Raw genomic sequence first — 21,603 nt, 5'->3', positions numbered from 1 at the left:
TTTATCCATTTACACTCGAGCATAAACTTGCAAAAATTCTCCCAGCAGCAAGACACAAAGCTCCTCGCGGAACAGCACTGGCTGATGTTCTTGTTACTTGGCTTGTTCTCAGTGGGAGCCTTTTCAAAACTCAGATGAGAGAGAGAGATAGAAATTATATTCTTCAAGTAGGTCACTCAGCATTCAGCTAGTTGGCTAGCAACAAGGGGGAGTGAGCCGAACTCCTGCACTTTGTTCACTGTGGCATTCACCCCTTTTGTAGCTATTTAAAAATATTTGCGTTTGACGAAGACTCATGAAACGCCGATGGTCACGATTTCCAGAAGTGATTGCTGAGTTTGATTTGCCAACTCAATACACCTTAAAAGCACCTGATTTTCAGAAAGTGCTGAGCACCCCCCTTCCCCCCTGGAAAAGTCTCAAGTTGGGCACCCAAAGAATGGAGGAACCCAGAATCACTTCTGAACATCTTGGCCCAAGTAGGTAGGAGAAAAGAGGTGGGATTTTTTTCAAGGATGTGAGGAAGAAAAGTGCCCAAGTCCCACTGAGAGTCCTTGGGTGCCTAATTCTCTTATGTGGGCTGAAAAATCCCCCCCAGACTCTCCATTTTGAATATTTAATGATATGGCAACAGTCCAGAGTAAAGTTCTGGCCTTGCTTTGTTCTGGCTTTGCATGTTTTGGACCACGCATTGAGCCACACTTATTTTACAAAATGGGTGGAGCTGACAGGGGTTATAATGGGTGAGGAAGAGGCGCAAGCACGGGGCTGGAGGTGCATTGTCTTTGTGAGACAGCAGGAGGCTATGAATCAGTGAGGTTAACAGCTCCCCGCTGCTGTGAATTGCAGCTTGGGAAAGAGAGAGATTCGTAAAGGTAAAGCTGAAAGAGTTAAGAAAAATGATCCTGGAGTTCTCTGGACAAACGCTCCTCTTAAGAGCCGTCAGCAGTGTGGGTGGAGAGCCATGGATGGTGGTGTTAATAATTCCACTCCGAAAATCTTTAGGCCCTTCCGTCAGCAGATTGCACCATGTTTTACCGATGTGAACAACTGTGAACTAATCACCTGAACTCACAACCACCCATGATCTTGGGAAGAGGGATGTGTTGAAAGTGGCGCTTTAGCCACCACCGAGAAGCTGCTGCATGTGGGCTGCAGCGTGATATAAACTGCCTCTCCTACAGAGGTTTGCCAGGATACCTAGATCAGTGTAGCTGTGCCACTGTACACAATATAGATCTCCCTTTTCAGCTCCTGACTACATCCGACCCACCCAAGCTATTGTATAGAAACACAAATAGGTTTTTACTGGCCATTTGGAAAGATACAAAGTGTTCCACTTAAACATAAAAGGATATGAGATGTATTAGTCTGGCATGGGTATTTTGCCAGGGACTTCTCATTGTATTTTTTAAATTCCCAGGTGTCTGACATTTTCATTTGACTATGACTAATCCATGTTTAAAACAAAGGCCCCTTTTCCAGTCATTCTTGTAATATTCTCCTCGGATCCCTGCTCCAGTTTCTATTGTGGCCAAAGCTGTACCCACATTTTAACAAGAACTTGGACATAGTTTAGTGAACTTGGAATGTGGAACTTATTTATGAATGCAAGAAGAATTAGAGGTTTTAAACTTTTTTTTCTTTGACTCTCAAATGTTTGAGGATTCTTTGAGGAATGTAGATGGCAAGGGTGTAATTCATAAGTGTGTAAGGGATTGAAGAGACTTGAAGTTCCGTGGGATTTACGCACCTAAATCCCTCAGTGTTTCTGATCATCTCTCCCATGATAAACAATATGGTGACCAAAAGCCTTGTAGTTCTACCGCTAAGACTTTTCGAAAAAGACTAGCACAGACTATTCGTTATAGGCTATGTTTTAGTCACGTGTATTTTTAGTAAAAGTCATGGACAGGTCAGGGGCAGTAAACAAAAATTCACGGCCCGTGACCTGTCCATTACTTTTACTGCATATCCCTAACTAAAACTTGGGTGAGGGGACCGCAGGTGCTCTGGGGTGTGTGGATCCATGGCTTCCATGACCTCCGTGACAGACTCACAGGCTTAGTTATAGCCCATAATGCCAGTGGCTGCTTGCTCCATCGTGGGGTCACTGCTTCAGTATCCAAAAAGAGCACAAGATCTGCTGATGAGCTGCTTGGAAACCAGGCCACGTGAGGAGGGGCGCAGCTGCCACGTGGGGATAATTTCACATTGTATGTTATGATGTGATTTTTCTGAACCAAGCTATTAGGACTCCAGAATGTTCGTAAGCAGCAAAATACTTGCTATAGCAACCATGCAAGCAAACAGAACATTCCCATTTTTGAAACTATGGCAGACAGTGGTTGCCCTCAAATGTTCCAGTCAAGTATGGGGTTTTTTGAGTTCAAATATAGTAAGAAAATGTATTGTGCTATCCGGGGAATTCAGTGAGTTGAAAAAATAGCAATTAGAATCACAAATAAGAATGGGTCAAATTGAGGGAAGACGTTACACCTCCTAAACCCACCCCCAAAATCCAGCTCTGTCCCCATGATATACCACAATGAGACTTCCCTCACCCAAGAGCTCCATAATCTGATCATCCCTTGCCTGTCATGTGAGCTCTGCTGAGCAATGAAATTGTTCATTAGTGTGTTTACATGTTTATTGTTTGGCTTCAGAGTCAATGTCCCCTTGGAATTGAATAGGATAAACTTGGGCGTAAATGTTCTCCACATTTTCAGAATGGGTTAGTTCAAGTTTTGGCAGATGTTTTTCCCCTCAGGTTTTTATAAATCAAACCAATTTTATAAATTCCCAATGAAGGATAGAAATCTTGCCTGTTGATGGCTTTGGATGTCATTGTGAATGTGTCAGACAGCCTGAGAGGTGCAAATATTTCCCAGCCGTACAGTGAAGGGAGCACCTTTATATACCTATCATTACCCTGATGAACACAGATTCAGTTTTGCTCTATAGCAAACCTCTGTCAGTATAAGGGCTCAATCCTGCAAGGTTCTGGCCCCAATCCAAAACACATAAGTACATGCTTAACTTTATGAGTGCAAGCAGTCCTATTGATACGGCAGAGCTAGTGAAAGCTCCCCATCTTGTGTCTGGGATATAAGTGTTCGGCTACCCTTTATATCAAGGTTCCATTTAGAAATTATTAATAGCTGTCTTAATTAAAGAGGTAACCAGTTTTTAGAGTCCAATGGGTCAATAGGTTGCTTAGAACCATCTGCAACACCTTATGCTGATGTGCTTAGAACCATCAATAATATGTCCTACTGATGTCTGTTACATGCTTATACCATCTGTTCATCATTATTAGCTGATTTTGTAGACTGTTTATAAATAGAACCTTAATACAAAGTGCGACTGGATGTTCTTCCTGTTCTTTCTTCCCTGCAGTGCCATTGGATTTATTTATTGCTATTTATATTGTCCTTCCTCCCTCTTCTTTTCCAGGTACAGTAGCCATGGACCTGCAGAACACGGAGTGTCGCCCTGTTAACAGCAGCAAGCTGACCCTGCCAGCTGAAAATGGATCAGGTAACAGACGGCCCAGCATTGCCCCGGTCCTAGAGCTAGCAGACAGCTCTTCCCTCCTGCCCTGTGATCTGCTCAGCGACCAGTCAGAAGATGAGATGACTCAGTCAGATGATGAAGGACTTACTGTTGTAGAGTGAGTTGCCATTTGAGAGCATCATCTCTTAATGTTAGTGTCACTGCATCATCATAAGCAGTCAACTCCTATGGGGCTTGGGATTTTCAAAAGACTTTAAGGGGTTTATATGTCCAATTACCATTGTCTTTCAACTAATTCCATTATTGTTATTATTTTATTTCATTACTTTTACTGTGGTAGTGAGTAAAGAGTCCTGATCATGGACCAGGATGGTGGTTGTTATAGAAACACATGCCAAAAATGACACCTGCCTCAAATTGCTTACAGTCCAAGTACCCTGGGTTCCTTTGAAAACCCGAGCTGTGAAGTTTAAAGTTGGTGAGCTTGCTACAACTATTATTTACTATTTGTATTGGGATAACCGCTATTATTATTTATTTGAATTATTGTACCTACCTAAGCAAGCTGCACTTCTGAGCTGTGCTTTGAGTTGATACAATGAGACATCTCCCAACAATTTGCAATAAATACACATTCTTTGCAGTTTTTTGTTCATCCTCAATAATCAGGTGTAAACAATCCATCTGGGTTTACCATAACCCTGTCTCTAAATCTAACAGTTACCATTGATCTTGTCTCTTCCTTCTTCAAAGCACTGGGCACACATATATTCATCTAAATCTCAATTTATTTTGAATTAAAGATTCTCTCTAAAAAAAAGTTTGAGAGTTGCAGAAATTGCTGGAAATTAAAGATTTACAAGCCTATGTTAGAGCTACAGTAAATACTGCAGATTGTTCAGAAGAAAGAAAAATTAAAGGAGAGAGGTTTAGAAAGACAGGAATTGCCAGACTAGCTCAAATCAGTGGCCTGCTTCTGACAGTGGTCTGCACCAGTTGTTTCAGAGGAAGGTGCAAGAAACCCTGCAGAAGGCAGTTATTCAAAGAAGAAAATATTTGTGGTGCATAAACTATATTGGAGCTATAAAAGCACCAATCCGCAATTTTTGAGCATGCATCTTTAAAAGCAAAGATCCTGTGCTGAAGGGTGCTACTCTCTATGATGCCATCGGGTAATTCGATCAACCCCAGGGTGAAGGAACGAGGAATCATGCCTAGACAGGCCCTAGCTAAAATACAGTCATACAGTCCTGCCTATATGGATTGGAGTTACGGAACAATAAAATCAGATCTAAGGGAATTTGCAATCTGAGCTGCGTTCTGTGGGGTTTTTCTTTTTCATCAAGGGACGCCTCAGTTAAATGTACAGCAATAAAATGATTTCATGTGGCAGCTGCTTGAATAACAGAAATTAGGGATGGCGGAGATCTAAGAGGTAATCTGGCTCCTCCGACTCGTAGCCAGTGCACAGTTGTTCCCCACAGCGTATTGTCGAATGTTTTTCCCGGTTTAGTTCCGGTGACCCAGGCAGTGGTTTCCCTATCACGTCTCTTGGGTCACCATTCCAAAGTCTAATGTCTTCGCTACACTAAGGATTTGCCACCCCCTAGCCTGAGTTACGCTCCACCATTATAAAGTGCAGCTTTCCTGGTTTACACTAGGAGTTTGTACTACTGCAGTGATATCAGTGACTGAAGGCAGGAATTGGGGGTACATCCCTAGGGAAGACAAAGCCCAGTAGGCTTCAGCATTAGGGGATTTTTCCTGCTGTCCAGCCTAAATTTTCCTTTGGTCAATTTTTCTCATGACTCCTACTTATATACTTGAGCTGCTAACTTACACCTGTGTGAAACACACAAAGAAAGCATGAGTCTGCCCTGGGATGGACAAAGGGAGAGTAGTGAGCCTGCTTAGCTTTGAATCAGGGACCTTTTCAGGTTAGGCACACCTGGCTGTTGCCTGCAGATGCTGTAAAAAAGCATCTGTCTTTTGTTTATTACTGATAAGCTACAGGCACGAGAGCTCAACAGTAATTTGTACATACAGCCCCTGGTGCCATGGGGCTTTGTTCCTGATTGAGGCCACTGGGCACTCCCATACTGTGAACGTTAAATTATACTATTGATAGCACATTGCTAAGGCCTTGATCTTGGTCCTGTCAAAATCAGTGGGACTTTTGACTTCAAAGAGAGCAAGGCCAGTATTGAAGTGCAATGCAGGAGTCACCAGCGAGAACGGAAGAAAGTCCTCAGATCTGTGCTGTCTATTAAAATAGCCAGCAGGGCTCATCTTGGTATTTTGCATTTTCCAGTGGAGTGGAAGAACAAACCCAATGAAATTATTTTACCCTTCACTAAAATCCTGTTGGCATAAATTAACCTCCCGAGAATAGTTTTTACTCTGCTTCTGCTATATTGCTGTGGAACCTGTGATTGAATGTTATCAGCAATGACATGCTGAGCCGAGCAGAGATTATGTCAGTGACGAATATGTTTATAAACCAGTGCTAGAGCAACACCATGTGGTCAGTTCCGTGTGTTCAAACATTAGCTTGTCAGACATTGACGGTGAAGCAGTTTTGCCTTATTCCCAGTTCCTTGCTTGCAGTTTTGGAGAAGCATCCCTTGACCTCTGAAGAAGTCACACTGAGCTAGAAGCACTCTGTGAACTTAGCAGAATTTCCCCACCAGCTCCCTTTCCTCTGCTACCTCAGGGGCAGGGAAGGGATTGTATTCTGCATTCTCCATCATTAAGGAAGTAAAATGTTGATTCCAGCTGTAAAAATATTAATGTAAAGTAGCAGTCAGTATTGCATTCATTTGTGACGTTGCTTTAATAAATCATTTGTGTGTGTGTGTGTGTTTCTCTCTTTGTTGGCTCTTTACAAGATAAACAATTGGTGCAGATGCATGTGTCCACACTCACTCAAATTTATTTGGCTTATAATTTAATGTATACTTTTAATTACTTTGTAAGCTGAAAGCTTTCTATTCCTTCAGTTATATCAGGAACACAAATTACAGCGTGTCCAGTATGTTTAAAAAAAACCTGCCTACAAATGTGCTGTGAGATTGTGAATCTGTATCGGGCTTGAAACTCTATGCCATTCTGTGATGTTTAGATTTAAGATGTGGGTTCAGGCCCATTGCTGTTAAAAGCTGCTAGATGCCTTTATCTTCCACAGTCTGCTTAGTTCTCTGGCTGTCCTTGAGAACAAAGTCTTTAAAAGATATTCCCCAAGCCTGGAAATGGCAAAAGTATTTTCAAATAAACTTATCTTGAAAAATTCCTGGGCTGTTTTGGAAGAATTTATAAAACATCCTTACTGTGATCTGCATAAACCCATGAGGTTCCAGTGTTTCTAATCAGTCTGAGTATGGACAAATGTGTTTGCCAGGGCAAATAAGTGTTCCTTGTGTGTGTGAAAAATATACACGTGGCCTGATGCATGTTGTCTCCTCTGCAGATATGTGAAAGGCTACCCCCCGAACTCGCCCTACATTGGGAGTTCTCCCACTTTGTGCCACCTTCTACCTGTAAAAGCCCCTTTCTGCTGCTTGAGGTTGGACAAGGTAAGAGGCTGCTGTGACAGTATTTAAAGGTTCCAGTGATGTTATTTGCACTTGCATTTGTGGCAGGGGCTTGAAGCACTTTACTAAGGTAGGGCAGCATTATTACCTCCAATGGTGAGAACACAAGCCTGGGTGTTCAATTCCCAGCTCCACCACAGATTTTGTATGTGACCTTGGGCATGTCATTAAATGTGTGTATCAACTTCCCATCTGTAAAATGGGGACATTAGTATTTTCCCTAGTCTAAGGGGTTGAATGAAGATAAATACATTAAAGATTGTGAGGAGATCAGTATGGCTATGGGGGCCATATATGCACCTTAGATAGATAGAAGTGCAGTTACACTGGGTCAGTGATAGGGATGAGAATAGACCCTACATCTGCACATAGCCTCTTCGGTGGCTGCCAGGGGAATAGGTGTAATGCTTACCTGGGAAAACGAGAATGTGAAAACACCTGCTTTTTGACAGCAACTTAAGTGCATGATCCGAAACGTGCCAGGCCAGTCCTGTGCAGACCCCGCCGTGCAGCAGAATGAGTCACGCGGGAGCTGTGATTTGACACTTTGCCTGTCTGCTGGTGGTTACTTTGTGGCTTTGTAAAGCGTTTGCTTTCCTCGCACTGTTATCTGTGAGAGGGCTGGAAACATTTTATTGAAAGATGCAGGAGCTTCTCTAGTTTTCTGGAGTAAAGTTTTCCTTTTAAGCAATAATTACATGGCTCTGTACTGATAACCCAGTTGTTTTCTGTGTATTGCACCTTGAAGTTCCCAGATGATTGCTGTCTTCAGTGGCAGCTGCCATTTTATGAGGCAGCATGTTACAGAGCAGACACTGTGCTCACTCCCAGTGAGACTTTACTTTTGTTCTTCCTTTGCTTGTTTTTCCTTAATATAAGCTAACTCATTCTGAGGAGGGGCCAAACTAGTACAGTTCGGCTGCTTTTCATTGCCCTGCCAGTGAAATTTAGTCTGAAAGCGTGATTAACTGAGCCTGGCAGAGTGACCCCCATTTAAGCATTATCTTCCAGCGGCATGGAGCCAACTTATGGGCTCTCACACCACTCGCCAGGACATCTTCATGCATCAGTCCTGCAGCTGTAGTTTGGCCAATTTGGTCTTTTTCAGCTAGCATAAGTTAGAGCAGCAGGTTAACGGGAGTGCAAAAGTAAGGTTGAAGACACCTGTGGGACACATACTTAGCGGGTGTGAATTGATGGTTCCCATCAGCTGAGGATCCAGCCCTGTGTAGGGGAACCATATTAGTTTTAACTTAAACTCAGAATTAGTCTCAGTGACGTGTTAGAGGCTTGTCGATCTCTAGGCGTTGATCCTATTAGCCTATAGCCAGGCTAATAGCCTCTTACAGTTTGTATGGCAAATTCCACCTTCTGTGTGTGTGTGTGTGTGTGTGTGTGTGTGTATGTATGTATGTATGTATATATATATAATCCTACTATATGTTCCATTCAGTGCATCCGATGAAGTGGGCTGTGGCCCACGAAAGCTTATGCTCTCATAAATTTGTTAGTCTCTAAGGTGCCATAAAAAGGCACTTTCATGTTTCTGATCTAAGTCACTGATTCAGACACATCCCAGTTATCTGTCACTGAAAGTTGTTACTTTCTGTCAACCAGGGGTCTATGAAACAAGTCATTGGCCTTGTCCCTCATGGGCAGGAGTCCTTAGCACTAAACCCACTACAATAACTGTCCTCCTTTTTAGAAGTCTCAGCTGTGAGACCAAAGACTGAATAGACCTGGAGACTGAACTCCCTTTGGAAGAGTATCCCTGCAAGTCAGGTTCAAGGCATATGTGGGGCAGTTTGGGAGAGCTGGCATTGGGTTAGGCCTGGTTAGTAGAGAGCTAACCTCTCCAGGACTGGTTACTCTGATCCCTTCCCGCAGCAAAAAATTCACTTTCAAAACTTAAAAAAGGAAAAATAGTGAAAGTGAGCTGGGATGTGGGGCCATCAAAGCCCTCAGGCCCAGACATGGAAGGTTGAAATTTGGATACATTCCAAATCATCTCTAGATCAACTCTCTGCAGGATCATTCTCTCACTCTGGGGGCTCATGAGTTTCTGCACAGCTCAGAGCCAAGCTGGCTCAGTGCTTTTGCCATGTCTGAATGTTAGAAGATTCCCCTTTCCTGGGGGAGAAAACAGCCATTTTATCCTTATTTTCCTAACAGTGTCAGGACAGATGGGCAGCTCTATAGACTGATCACTGAGCCACGGTGCTTTTCTGTCTCTGCACAGGGCTGCAAGCACAACAGTTATGAAGATGCCAAGGCCTATGGGTTTAAGAACAAATTGATTATAGTTTCAGCAGAGACTGCTGGGAATGGCCTGTATAATTTCATCGTCCCTCTCCGTGCATACTATAGGTCCCGGAAAGAGTTAAACCCAATTGTATTGCTACTGGACAACAAGCAAGTACTCTTCCAAAGTTGTTTTCCATTGCATCAGATCTTTCCTTGCATTCAAATGGGTGTTTCATACTGTGTATATATGGGAGGAGTTAAATGGGTGATTTTAGCATTTTTAATATAATACCTAAAATCTGATGGCCTGATTCTCCTGTCACATGAGTTTTTCACCATTGACGTCTGTGCATTCACTCCTGATTTATACTAGTAAGCAAGAGGAAAAGAAAATGCCCCTATCAACCTTCTTGCTGTTTGCCCCTCTTCTTCCAGGCCTGAGAACCACTTCTTGGAAGCCATCTGTTGTTTCCCCATGGTTTACTACATGGAAGGCACTATCGATAAGTAAGTGTCTTGTTTATAGCTATCAGTATTTACAATGTGTTGCAAATCAAAGGAGAAAATAGCCCTGATTCTGCAGAGGAAAATTAAATAAGCAAAGGGATGCTATACAGCAAGTACCAGGCACACAGTATCGCTGGCAATAAGGACCAGTATTTACCAAGGCTTCACATGCAGCCTCTTACAGCCTAATCAATGGTGCGTAGCTGCTCCCATCCTGCTTAGCTGATCCCCATGTTATAAGCATGGACAGCAGCAGTGAAGTTTGGATTCAGAGCTGAACTTCCCCAGGGCTTCAGGGGAATTCGGAGATGGTCTTCTCCATCTCTACTTCCAAGACGAGCACTGCTTTTCTATCTGTGTGTCCGGGTAGTTATATGGACTCCCGTCACTGTAGTACTGGAGCACAACCATCTAGAATTAGGTTAGACTCTTTCTTACCTAGCAGACATATCATACATTTGATGTCTCGGGTTCTCTAACTGGCACAGCTAAAGTTGGGAGATTGTCACATTTTAAGACCCTGCAACTATACAATAGTTTGGGCTTCATCTCAAGTTTTTCCCCCTCCTAGGATTTGTTAGTCTGTACTGGACATGGTTATGGTTATTTCAGTAGCATTTTGCATGCACAGGATTGCCTGGGCATTTATTCTGTGCAAATACATGGGTATGTTTGCAAACGATCATTCAGCATCTTATTTTCCAATGGATTAACCCCCCACAACCTTTTGTCTTGGGGATTGTTCCAGCCTAGACAGTTTGCTGCAGTGTGGGATCATTTATGCTGACAACTTGGTGGTTGTGGATAAGGAAAGCACAATGAGTGCAGAGGAGGATTACATGGCAGACGCAAAAACAATTGTCAACGTCCAGACCATGTTCCGGTAAGAAGCAGCTATGGGTTCTGCTCTGTCGTTTGCACCTGCCTCTCTTCTTATAGTATTTTATTTGTCTTAATGGAAACACAAGACTCAGAATGGGCCCAGGCAGAGGGTGTGGTGGGAGGTGCCTATATTAGCTGGCCCTTTCTGCAATGAGTTGAACTGTCCTTGGTGTGAGTGGGGACTCTGCACACCGAGGGTTTGCAGGGTCAGGCATCTACAGAGGATATTAGGTCTGGGTTCCCAGGTTGGGCTCCTGTGTTTGACATGGCCTGCATCTGGCCCTTGCACACAGGCATGCTAATTAATAAAGAGAGTCCTTGCACTCTATCCCCAACTTTGTGCATCGCCAGCCATGCTGTCAGTGAGCACCTATCGTCACTCCAGTTACTATATAGAATTAAAAGGGGGGGTCAGTGAGGTGGTATGGGGGATGGCCTTGCTTGTACAGCTTTTGGTGATCTCACCCCAGCCTGTTTCAGATCTCGGATGGGGCACAAGGCCGTTTCCACTCTTTATTTGGCCACATTTCAAAGCTGAAAGTTTCCTCCTCCCCCCGTCCCTTGGAATGCGCGTGCACCAGACATTGACGAGTCTGCCTTCCATTGCAGGCTGTTTCCAAGCCTTAGCATCATCACTGAGCTGACCCACCCATCCAATATGAGGTTCATGCAGTTCAGAGCAAAGGACAGTTATTCCTTGGCCCTCTCCAAACTTGAAAAGGTAAGGAAGCCCCTTCACCCCGAGGAGGGTCTATGCTTTTCCTCCCAGACGTGTTTGCTAACAGGAAGCCTGGTGAGTTCCCTGCATGCCTGTGTTTGAAGGAAGGGTAATGTAATGAGTAATTAATTTACAGTTCTTCATAGTCCTGTGCTCTCCTGCTGTGCACTGCAGGCACCATAGTTAATGAACATCCGTCCAGGATAATCTGAGACACGCAAATATGCAGGCAATTGACCTTTAGGGTCTCTGTGTTTCCTTAGTTAGTGCAACTGGCATCTCCACTCTTCAAAGCTGTCCCTGCTGTCAGTCTGATTTTAGTTACTCGGTACAATGCTCCCGCTGCGGTGGTGGGTTAAACAATTCTGCGAGAATAGACTTCTGCATCAAACTACATTCAGTGTTTATATTACATATTTCTTAGGTTTGTGGGGTAGAAATAACAGCTGATGGGAAGGGGAAACATTCAAAGAATAACTGACCCAGACCATCTGAGTGTCTGAGATGCTGCATTGACCCTGTCAGACTGCCGTAACAAATGAAAGAAATAATAGTTTGTCACGGTCTTCTGCTGAGTGTGTGCCAGTCAAAACAAGGACAGCTGACATCTCTGATACTACTGCCCGGTCTGAGTGCCCTCTCTTGAGGGGAAGGTAAAAGATTTTCATTTTTCTCCCGCTCGCGCACACACACGTATGTTGTACTGCATTCATGGTGTTGTGTATTAAGGGTGGTTGAACCAATTCAGAGACAATCAAAACCAGCATAAACTCAATGCTGAACTGTATTTCCCACCTCCCCATCTCTCTCTGTTTTTTCCTAACTTCCTCATAATGACTGATATCTATGGGCAATCTCTGAACTGAAAGGGCTCTAGGGGCTGTTCATAAAGATCTGTCATAGATAAGCTGTCCTGCTGGACCTTACTGTCATTGTGGCTGATAGAGCATCTATCCAGTTACTATTGGGCAGATTCTCTGTCGGAGAAGAGACCGAACTCTCTGCAAATGAACACCGATGTTATAAATAAGGTGCAGGGATTAGAGAGGACAGGACAAGTGGGCAGGGGCTCCATGTACATCCTAAACTTCAAGAGAAACAGAAAACCCCAAAGTTCTGCAATGGACCAAGATGCCAAAGGAAGCTAAAGGATTCTCCATCACAGGAGAACCAGCTGAATCAATCGTACTTCAGTGGTGGAGTAAGTGCGAGGCTGGCTTTACTGCAAGAGATTACCATCTTGGTGGGATGCAATTACATCAGCAATGAATGTGCTGTCACTGGGCTGATGTGAAACATACCCTGTTGAGAAGGAGGATCGTCTTATAGCTAAGACACGGAGACCAGAGTTCAATTCCCAGCTCTGCTATGGCCTCCCCATGTGACCTTAGGGAAGTCACTTAGCCTCTCTGTGCCTCAGTTTCCCATGGGGACAATAGCTCTGTCTTGTCAATTAGACTATAAGCTCTTTGGGGCAGACACTTACTCTGTGTCTGTGCAGCCCCTAGACTGGTGGGGGTCTAGCAACATTACAGCAATACAAATCATAAGTATCAGGAGCTTACGTTGACTTTTATTCTTTTAAAATAACAAACGGATATAATGACATTTCTATTAATTTTATGGCAGGTAGACCCTGCACATGAGGTACACTGCAGTCTCTCAGGAAAGCTGTTAAATGCACGAGTGTTTTGATCCCCAGAGTTCCCTGTGGTGAAATGAGAATCTTCATTCTCTCCCATCCACAGCCTTGCCTTACCATTATTACACTCTCCATACAACACTCCCTCTCTGACCACTTGAGGACAGCTGAGATTCGATAGCGGCTTTTATTAATTCTGAGCTGCACTCAGAGTCTGTTGCCAGGGGATCCAGGAGTAGTCTTAAGATCTGAGGTTTGGTGTTAATAATTATCTGAATGGCCCCAGTGTTAGGAGAGAAATTTGCCACCCAGGGAATAAAAGGTAATTATTAAGTTAACGCAGTTTCAAGATAGCCATGTCTGCAAATGCCAGAGCTGGGCCCTGGTCTGTCTGTACTGTGGTATCCAACAGGGGGTGTGTGATGGATGTTGTGTTAGACAGTTAGACAATACAGCTGCTGTTGCCTTCGAAGGGAAATTGGATCTGAGATGCTGACTGCATCGGGCTAGAAAGGCAGGTCTGATGACTGCATTTGTACATGCTGCAAACCTATACTGCTTAAGGGAAAAATCTTTCTCCCAACCCTCCCCTGCACCCCCAAGTTTCACTGATCATGGGAGAGGAGAATGTGTAACTAGTACACAGAACTCACCTCCATGTGTTCCATGCTGGGGGGATGATCAAGGCAGGAACTGACCAATGATGCTGTGCTCATAGATCTGCTAGCTATTACACCCTGCATAATGGGAATGCATCCCCGCTGGACGTTGCTGCAGGAGCCCCCAGGGTGCAGCCCCAAAGGGTGGTTGTGGTGCTAAACTATCAGCAGTCTCTGGAGAGTGGGATCCGACGTCAGATCATGGCATCCAGACACGTTGCTTGTTGCTAGCTGTGAGCTTGGGCTGGTGTGTAGGCTACAAGGTAATAGCAGCCTTCAACTACCCGAAGGGGGGTTCCAAAGAGGATGGAGCTCGGCTGTTTTCCGTGGTGGCAGATGACAGAACAAGGAGTAATGGTCTCACGTTGCAGTGGGGGAGGTTTAGGTTGGATATTAGGAAAAACTTTTTCACTAGGAGGGTGGTGAAGCACTGGAATGGGTTCCCTAGGGAGGTGGTGGAATCTCCTTCCTTAGAGGTTTTTAAGGTCAGGCTTGACAAAGCCCTGGCTGGGATGCTTAAGTTGGGGTTGGTCCTGCTTTGAGCAGGGAGTTGGACTAGATGACCTCCTGAGGTCCCTTCCAACCCTGATCTTCTGTGATTCTATGATTCTCACTTCACCACCGCTGCTGCTGCTTGTGCCTTGCTGGTTCGGGGACTCTAAATGCGAGAGCTGCCTGAAGGAGGCCAATTATTTTTGTGGGGATTTTTTAAATTTGTTTTTTCCCCAAAAATTTCCTTCGGGGGGAAAAAAATTTTTTTTCAATGAAAAATACAAACAGGCCCCTTCCCCCCCTTTCCCGAACCTATGGTTTTCAAAAACCAGTGTTGGGTTAAAAAAAGGCTTTTGAAAACTGCAAGTCTAAACTTTTTACCAAAAACTTTTTTACCAAAACTTTGCCAGTTTTCAGTTTTTGTTTTGTAGTGGGGAAAAATGGAGAATTCCTACCAAGAAGAAAATGTTCATTTGGACCAAAATGCCATTTTTCATCCAAAAAGTGAATCAATGAAAAAATGTCAACCATCTCTCTGTCAACATCTCAATGTTATGGCATTATTTAAAAGAAGGAAGAGCCCTGGCTGAACTCCCCAGGGGTGGTGGCTGTTGTGTGGCTTGTTTCTCTGAGCTCATTGCAAGCAGGTCCTCTTGGTTTTTCAGAGCCCCTTGGCATCATCGTTTTCACCATCTCCATGTGTGATGTTGCCCAGGGTACAATCTGGGCTGCTGAATAGCTGTGTCTCTTCAGTTCTCTGGCCTGGGATGCCTTTTACACTGCTTTACTGGGGAACGCCACTCCTGGCCAGTTAACACCCAGCCTCCAGCGTGTAACTTGCTCCCAGCTACACAGCATTGAGTGGTGTTAGCTCGCCACTCATGAATTACACTGCAGAAGAACCCCAGCAGATTCTCTAGTCCCAGAAATGTGCATCTTGTATCGCCCAGTACATTACTGGACAAAACAAGCTCATAGGAAATGATACATACCAGCCTTGTTATCCTAAACACACTGGTTAGATAAAACAGTGAAACACATTTATTAGCTACAAAGAAAGAAAAGAAAGATTTTAAGTGAGTATAGGTAATGAGGCGTAAAAGTCAGGACTGGTTACAAAAGAAATAAAAAGATAAAATGCAAGCTAAATGCCTAACTTAATTTTAAAATAAGTGAACTTAAAAGCAAAAGGTGTTTCTCACCATAAGCTTAGGGCAGTCTGTACCAGCTGAAAAGCCTCCCAGCCAGGACTCCACCCCCTGCCCCAAGTTCAGTTATTTAAGAATTGTTGTCATGAGCAGAGATGAAGGGGGAGAGTGAGGTCAAGCATTTTTCTCCCCTCTTTATAATTCAGTTTCTTGTGCTAGAAACATCCTTGCTGAGTCATGGTGACAAACAGTCTCTTGTGGACTTGAGGTTTGAACTGTCCTTGTGATGAAATGTAAAATTCTTGTTCACACCTTCCCCAGAGCATGGTCGCTTAAGCAGGTGATAGTCCATTAACACCAGCTTGGGGGTTCCAGTGTGTCTTTGTCTCTGAAAACTGGTTTGGGCTTCCTTTTCTAACTTGGAATATGTTACAGCAATGTTGTATAGTAAAATCTTGTAACGTGACATACCATGTTGATGCACACATTTTACCAGAACAACAATGTTCAGCAGATTGAGTTTTAAATGATACCTCACCAGACATACTTTGTACAAAATGTATCATAGTCTTGTAAAAGTGGTGAACATAATGGTAAAAACTGTCACACCGTGTTCTTCTCTGTCCATAGAAAGAGCGAGAGAATGGCTCCAACCTGGCATTCATGTTCCGGCTCCCGTTTGCTGCCGGCAGAGTGTTCAGCATCAGCATGTTGGATACATTGCTCTATCAGGTGAGAACAGGCTAACAGGTTGTGTGGTATTGCTGTGAATGCTTCAGAGGGCTAAGCTGCTTCTGCCTTGCAGCTGCTGGTGTATTAGGGTGGGGGTTCTGAACAGGCATTCCAGCACCATATCCCTATCTATCCGAGATGGGGTCCCCATCCAGAGAGAGGTCTTACCCTAATGCAGGGAGGAAAGAGCTAGAGGCCCCAGCAGGGGTCCCTTCCTTTCAGTCTTCTGTGTTAGAGGATTCAGGTAAAACCTCCCAGTGGTTCCCCAGGCATTCATTGCAATCTCACTCATCCTCAGGACTCTGTTTGATAGATGGCTAGAGCCCAAGTGGGGTGAATTAGGACATGGCAGCTGCTTCCATCAGCTTCCCCAAAGGAATGTCTGCCAACTTAAAGCAAAATAGAAACGGGGATATTTGGAGAATAGAAAGGCCTATAGGTCCAACCCTTCCATCACCTGCCTCACTCACACTAATGAGAGGGCCCTTCCATTTCTGCCATCAGCCTCCTCGCTCTATCCATGCTTCCACCTCTCCTTTAGTATCCTTCTCTAAAACTGTGTGGCATCCCCCAGGTTCTGCGTATAGTCTGGTATGTGGTAAGTGTCTAGTTTAGGGACCCTTGAGCCATTTGGATGCATAAACTACTTTACATTGTGCCCACATTATATCCCTCTTCAGGGCACATTTTACTTTCTTCTTGTTAATGATGTTGGTTTCCTGTATTTTAGAGACTCATTTAAAAACCGAATGCAGCATGAGTTAAAACAAATAAAACTTAAATTCCCATGCCGTTTTCCCCCTTAAGAGAGGCAGAGAGAGAAGGAAGGAGCCACATGTGACAGATGTTAGTCACATCACTGAATTCACCTTTGGAATGTGCCCAGATACCATAGTTGTGGGCACGGTATAAGAAGCAAATAGAAGAGAATATAGAACATAATCTCACCTTCTTTCCAATCTGTCAATACATTTGTACATTAAAGTGAACAGTTGAACAAGTGAAACCTTTTCTCTGGCCTGATCTCTCTCTGAATTTCTCCTGTCAGTCGTTCGTGAAGGACTACATGATCACCATTACGAGATTGCTGCTGGGCCTTGACACCACGCCGGGTTCTGGCTACCTCTGTGCTGTAAGTGCTGATGTTTGTCTCTTTCAAGCTGTAATGCAATGGGGTCACACAAGCATGCGGGTGTGCGCGTGAACATTCTGTGGGGACGGAATCTGGGACTTTCAGCCCCCAAACACAGGCCTCTTGAGCCACAGTAAAGAAGAACTTCTGTCACTGAATAGCAGACTGTTGTAGTCACGGGGGCTGGCCTCTAGAGGGAGACAGAAATCACAGCAACTGGGCCAGTGTATTGGTTTCTCCATGTCATGTGAAATAAGCTCTACCCTTAACTCTGAACCTTACAACAACCTCCGTCCCAAGAGAGTTAGATAGGAACCTCACAGACCCTCCCTGCCCTTCGTGTGGGATCAAACCAAAGCCCTGGATCGCAACATCCCTGAGCCTTGGAGAAGTTTAGAACAGGATCCAAGCTTTGCAGCTTTGGACCTTATCAAGACAGGATTGCCCTGTGGCCGAGGGGTCCCTTCAGTGGGAGCAAAGAGACATTTTTCCCCCCTGTTGGTCAGATGAAAATCACTGAGGATGATCTGTGGATCCGGACATATGGCCGTCTCTTCCAGAAGCTTTGCTCTTCCAGCGCAGAAATTCCCATTGGGATCTACAGAACTGAATCACACATGTTCTCAACCTCCGAGGTAAGAAACATAGGGGTCAGAGAGTGCAGAAAACCTTACTGGCTGCAGCCCTGGTGTGAAAGGTCCCAGCAGGGATAAGTCACTGGATAACATGTAGAAGAACTTCCAAAATGTGTGCAATGGCGTCAGTCAGCCTGGTCCCTTGCACTGTCAGCTTTGACCTTATAGCTGTTAGTGAACTGCATTATAGTTACAATCACGTCTAGCCAGGCAAGGAGAAATGCCATCTGAGCAGCTGATGGAGTAACATTTCTATTAAAGGACCAGCTGGGCCAGGCTGCCAGCAGCCAAAGAGGGCTCCCGATTGACTGGAGTTGGTGCCCAAGCAGTGGGATTGAATGGGGAGGGTGTAATAAATTTGCATGCGCTAGCCCCGTGTGAAACAGCTATGAGTGCGTATTGGAAAGGAGGTTGGCTTGCCGATTCCCTGGTCTTCTCTTCTAATTTCTACATAGCACAAGGGTATGTGTTAAAAGACAAATATGCACTGGTGGCAGAGGTGTTTGTGTTTGTACGGCCCCTGGCCCAAGGGGATCCTGTCCTGTGCTGGGGCTCTTAGGCACTACCACAATACCCATTTGAAAAATCTTCATATTATTTAGTATTGGCACAGAAATAGGGCAGGTGGGGCTCATCAGACATGGCAGGCAGCCACCTAGGAGAAGGAAAACTCCAAGTTTAAACCAAGAACACCAGGCCTGGCCACCCAGTTTGTAAAAGTTGTGCCAATCGCCCATACTCTGTGGTCTGCACTGCCAAGCCTGGGTAACTGCACAAGGCGAAGGTGAAGCAAGCACTGGCATAGAAAGTAATGAATGCTGTTTGGAGCTGGGTAATTGTGGGATCCTAGTCTTGCCACTGGCTCATTGTGTGACCACAGACAGGTTAACGACCTTCTGTGCGATGCTTTGAACTGGGGAAGTGCTATAGAAGCTGTGATTAATTATTATGTGTTGACTGTGGACAGGTTTGCAGATCTTAAACAAAAAGTAAAGGAGTACTTGTGGCACCTGAGAGACTAACAAATTTATACTTATGCTCAGATAAATTGGTTAGTCTCTAAGGTGCCACAAGTACTCCTTTTCTTTTTACGAATACAGACTAACACGGCTGTTACTCTGAAACAGATCTTAAACCGTGGCTCAGACTGGGGGACTAGAAAGAGAGAGTTAGGATGTGATGGACACTCAGTGATACATATTCACCACTAACACATATTGCATCTTCGTTTTGTTTTATTTCGAATGCAGCCTCATGACATCAGAACTCAGGTGAGTAACGTTTGTATTGAACCTGTGAGAACTTTGTTACAATTTTGGTTTTCTTTAAAATTTAGTGCCCTACTTAATGTTCAGCAAGGTAATGACGATCTGTATCCATCACGCATTGCTGTGAAAAATTCAGCAATACCCAGCATGGGCAGATAAGAATAGTTGGTTAGTGACTCAGTCTTAACTTTGACACATGTTTAATCGTAAATATGAATTGAAAGCCATATAGAAAACTGCCACAAGGAGCTGAAGGTTCACAATTAGTTCAATCCAATCTACCCCTGTGTCAGAGGTGCTGCAAACCATGGCACTATAAATGACTATATGCAATTAGGGTTCACATTTTATAATGGATATATACTGTCATATCTGTCGTGAGGATGAAAGGAAAACTTGGAAGTTCAGCTGTTTGGCCATCATGAGATAACATTATTCCCTAAAAACTTCTGTGCCAGTGATTTTACATGCAGCTATTATTATTATTATTTATTATTACTATTTATTATTATTAAATTCCAAGTTCACCACCTACATAGATTCTAGTATTAGAGTTTTTGGGGTGGAGGTGGGGTTCGGAGATAGGGAAACAGTCCCTTGGTGTGAGAACACTACTAGATAGTAGGAAAATGAAATGTCACCATCGAATTGTCAGGATCCACCTAGCATCATGAGGGATCCAGGAGATAGCAGTCTCAACATGCATATTGCATAATGTTGGGGAATGCTGATTACCTGGCCGTTGGTGTAAAGGGGTAGACCAAGGTGGAGTCCCTTTTTAAGAATGGGTAGCTGATCACACTAATACATTGTCCAAGTAAGTACCTGGTCCTACAAGCAGCTGGGCATAGCCAACTCCAGTGGAGTCAGGTGTTTAGTGTGTTTTCAGCGGGAAGGTATTTAGTGCATCCCCTTATGTACTGCTGGGACTTCCAGTCGCAGATCTCAATCAATGTCGAGGATTGCGAGGATACAAAAGATGTCAAGGAACACTGGAACATCAAGACAAGCCATCACAGGAACTCCTGCTCGAGTGACCAGTCTGAGCACCCCTTGCTACGGCGTAAAAGCATGCAGTGGGCACGCAGGCTGAGTAGGAAAGGAAACAAGCACACAAGCAAAACAGCGGAGTGGATCAGCCAGCAGAGGTTGAGTCTGTACAGGAGGTCGGAGAGGCAAGAGCTTTCAGAGCTTGTCAAAAACCGAATGAAACATCTGGGTTTACCTACAACTGGATATGGTAAGTAGGTTTCGTTCTTGCTTACAGTTAATGGCTTTACCAGCATTGCACCCCATTCACAAGCTGATCATGTAACTTAGCATCTATCCAAACCAAACCAGACACATCCAGGGTATAAAATAATTCCAGAATGAAGCCTGATCCTCTAACTTGTTCATAGCTCTGGATAGTACATTCAAACTTGGCATTCCCATCAACCTTCAGTCCTCTTGCCTTATAAATCCCACAGCACTGAGACGGAAAGGGGCTTGTTTTCAGACACTGGCCTTTATTTCAGCAGTCACAAATAGCTGTGCGCACATCTGTAATTATTTGCAGGTGCAATAAATATCTAAGTACCAGGTATAACAAGGGAAATAAATGTCTAAATGACCTAAATTACAAGTGCAAAATTTCAGTCATTTATTTTTTGTGCCTGTAAAATTGATGACTGGCTAAGGAGAGGTTGAAAATATTGGCCCCCACTCTAACATCAAGCTGACCAAAATATCCATTTGTAATAGTTGCTAATGCTATTGTCTAAGAATTCTATCCCCTTAGCAAAGCAGGGAAGAAAAGAGCTCAGGCTGGCGCAATATCCCATCGTTATATTTTTTTTAATCCTTCAGCAAATTCTCTCCTAGAATTTTTTTTCAGTAGCTATAGAGCTGAATGGTTCACTTCAATGTGTGTAGAACTTAATAACTCTTTAATTAGCTCATAACTCTCAGTAAAGCAAGTACTGTATGATATAACACTATGGCATAATGTAAGAATCTCTCAGTGCAATGATTATTTCTTCTAAAGTATTTTAATTGGCGGTTAACCCAAAAGCGTGTCTCACCATTTTTGGACAATAATCTATCCCTTGGTTATGATGAAATCTTTAGCCCCCGGTGTGCTTGTTTGTTTTTCTTTTAAGCCATCCTGTGCTACGGCCTGTTTGCCTCCATGCTACAAAAGCTTCTACCCTTGATGTTCAGGAGATAGCTCCAGTCTCATACAAAATAATGCAAACCAAGAGCCGGGTAACTGGAGCCTTTGGGCCAGGACCGTTGTGCACAGTGGGATTGTGGAGCTGGCGTGAGCCTGGCAATACATTTCGGGAGGGATTTTAGATTTCTGGTCTCTACGTTGTTTGCATCGTTGCAACTTTTCAGACATGTGGAAGAGAGGGAAAAGAACTTAGAAATACATTTTAAAAAATTGGGGTGGGGGC

General features: G+C 44.0%; 1 protein-coding gene across 8 annotated transcripts in view; it reads left to right on the top strand.

Moving 5' to 3' along the window:
• KCNT1 (potassium sodium-activated channel subfamily T member 1) overlaps positions 1-21,603 on the top strand; it is a 200,584-nt gene that overhangs the window by 167,070 nt on the left and 11,911 nt on the right. For 7 of the 8 annotated variants that reach the window (XM_074973565.1, XM_074973568.1, XM_074973567.1 and 4 more), the window contains 11 exons: positions 3,457-3,673; positions 6,983-7,088; positions 9,346-9,518; positions 9,786-9,857; positions 10,606-10,740; positions 11,349-11,460; positions 16,029-16,130; positions 17,179-17,262; positions 17,769-17,897; positions 19,148-19,168; positions 20,102-20,405. In XM_074973565.1, the coding sequence (XP_074829666.1) occupies positions 3,457-3,673; positions 6,983-7,088; positions 9,346-9,518; positions 9,786-9,857; positions 10,606-10,740; positions 11,349-11,460; positions 16,029-16,130; positions 17,179-17,262; positions 17,769-17,897; positions 19,148-19,168; positions 20,102-20,405 (1,455 nt within the window). The remainder of the gene's footprint in view (positions 1-3,456; positions 3,674-6,982; positions 7,089-9,345; positions 9,519-9,785; positions 9,858-10,605; positions 10,741-11,348; positions 11,461-16,028; positions 16,131-17,178; positions 17,263-17,768; positions 17,898-19,147; positions 19,169-20,101; positions 20,406-21,603) is intronic. The other variant, XM_074973566.1, reaches the window with a different exon arrangement.

This window comes from Natator depressus, chromosome 16 (genome assembly GCF_965152275.1).
Source record: "Natator depressus isolate rNatDep1 chromosome 16, rNatDep2.hap1, whole genome shotgun sequence".
Classification (NCBI taxonomy): domain Eukaryota; kingdom Metazoa; phylum Chordata; order Testudines; family Cheloniidae; genus Natator; species Natator depressus.
This window is presented reverse-complemented; position numbering and strand designations above follow the sequence as displayed.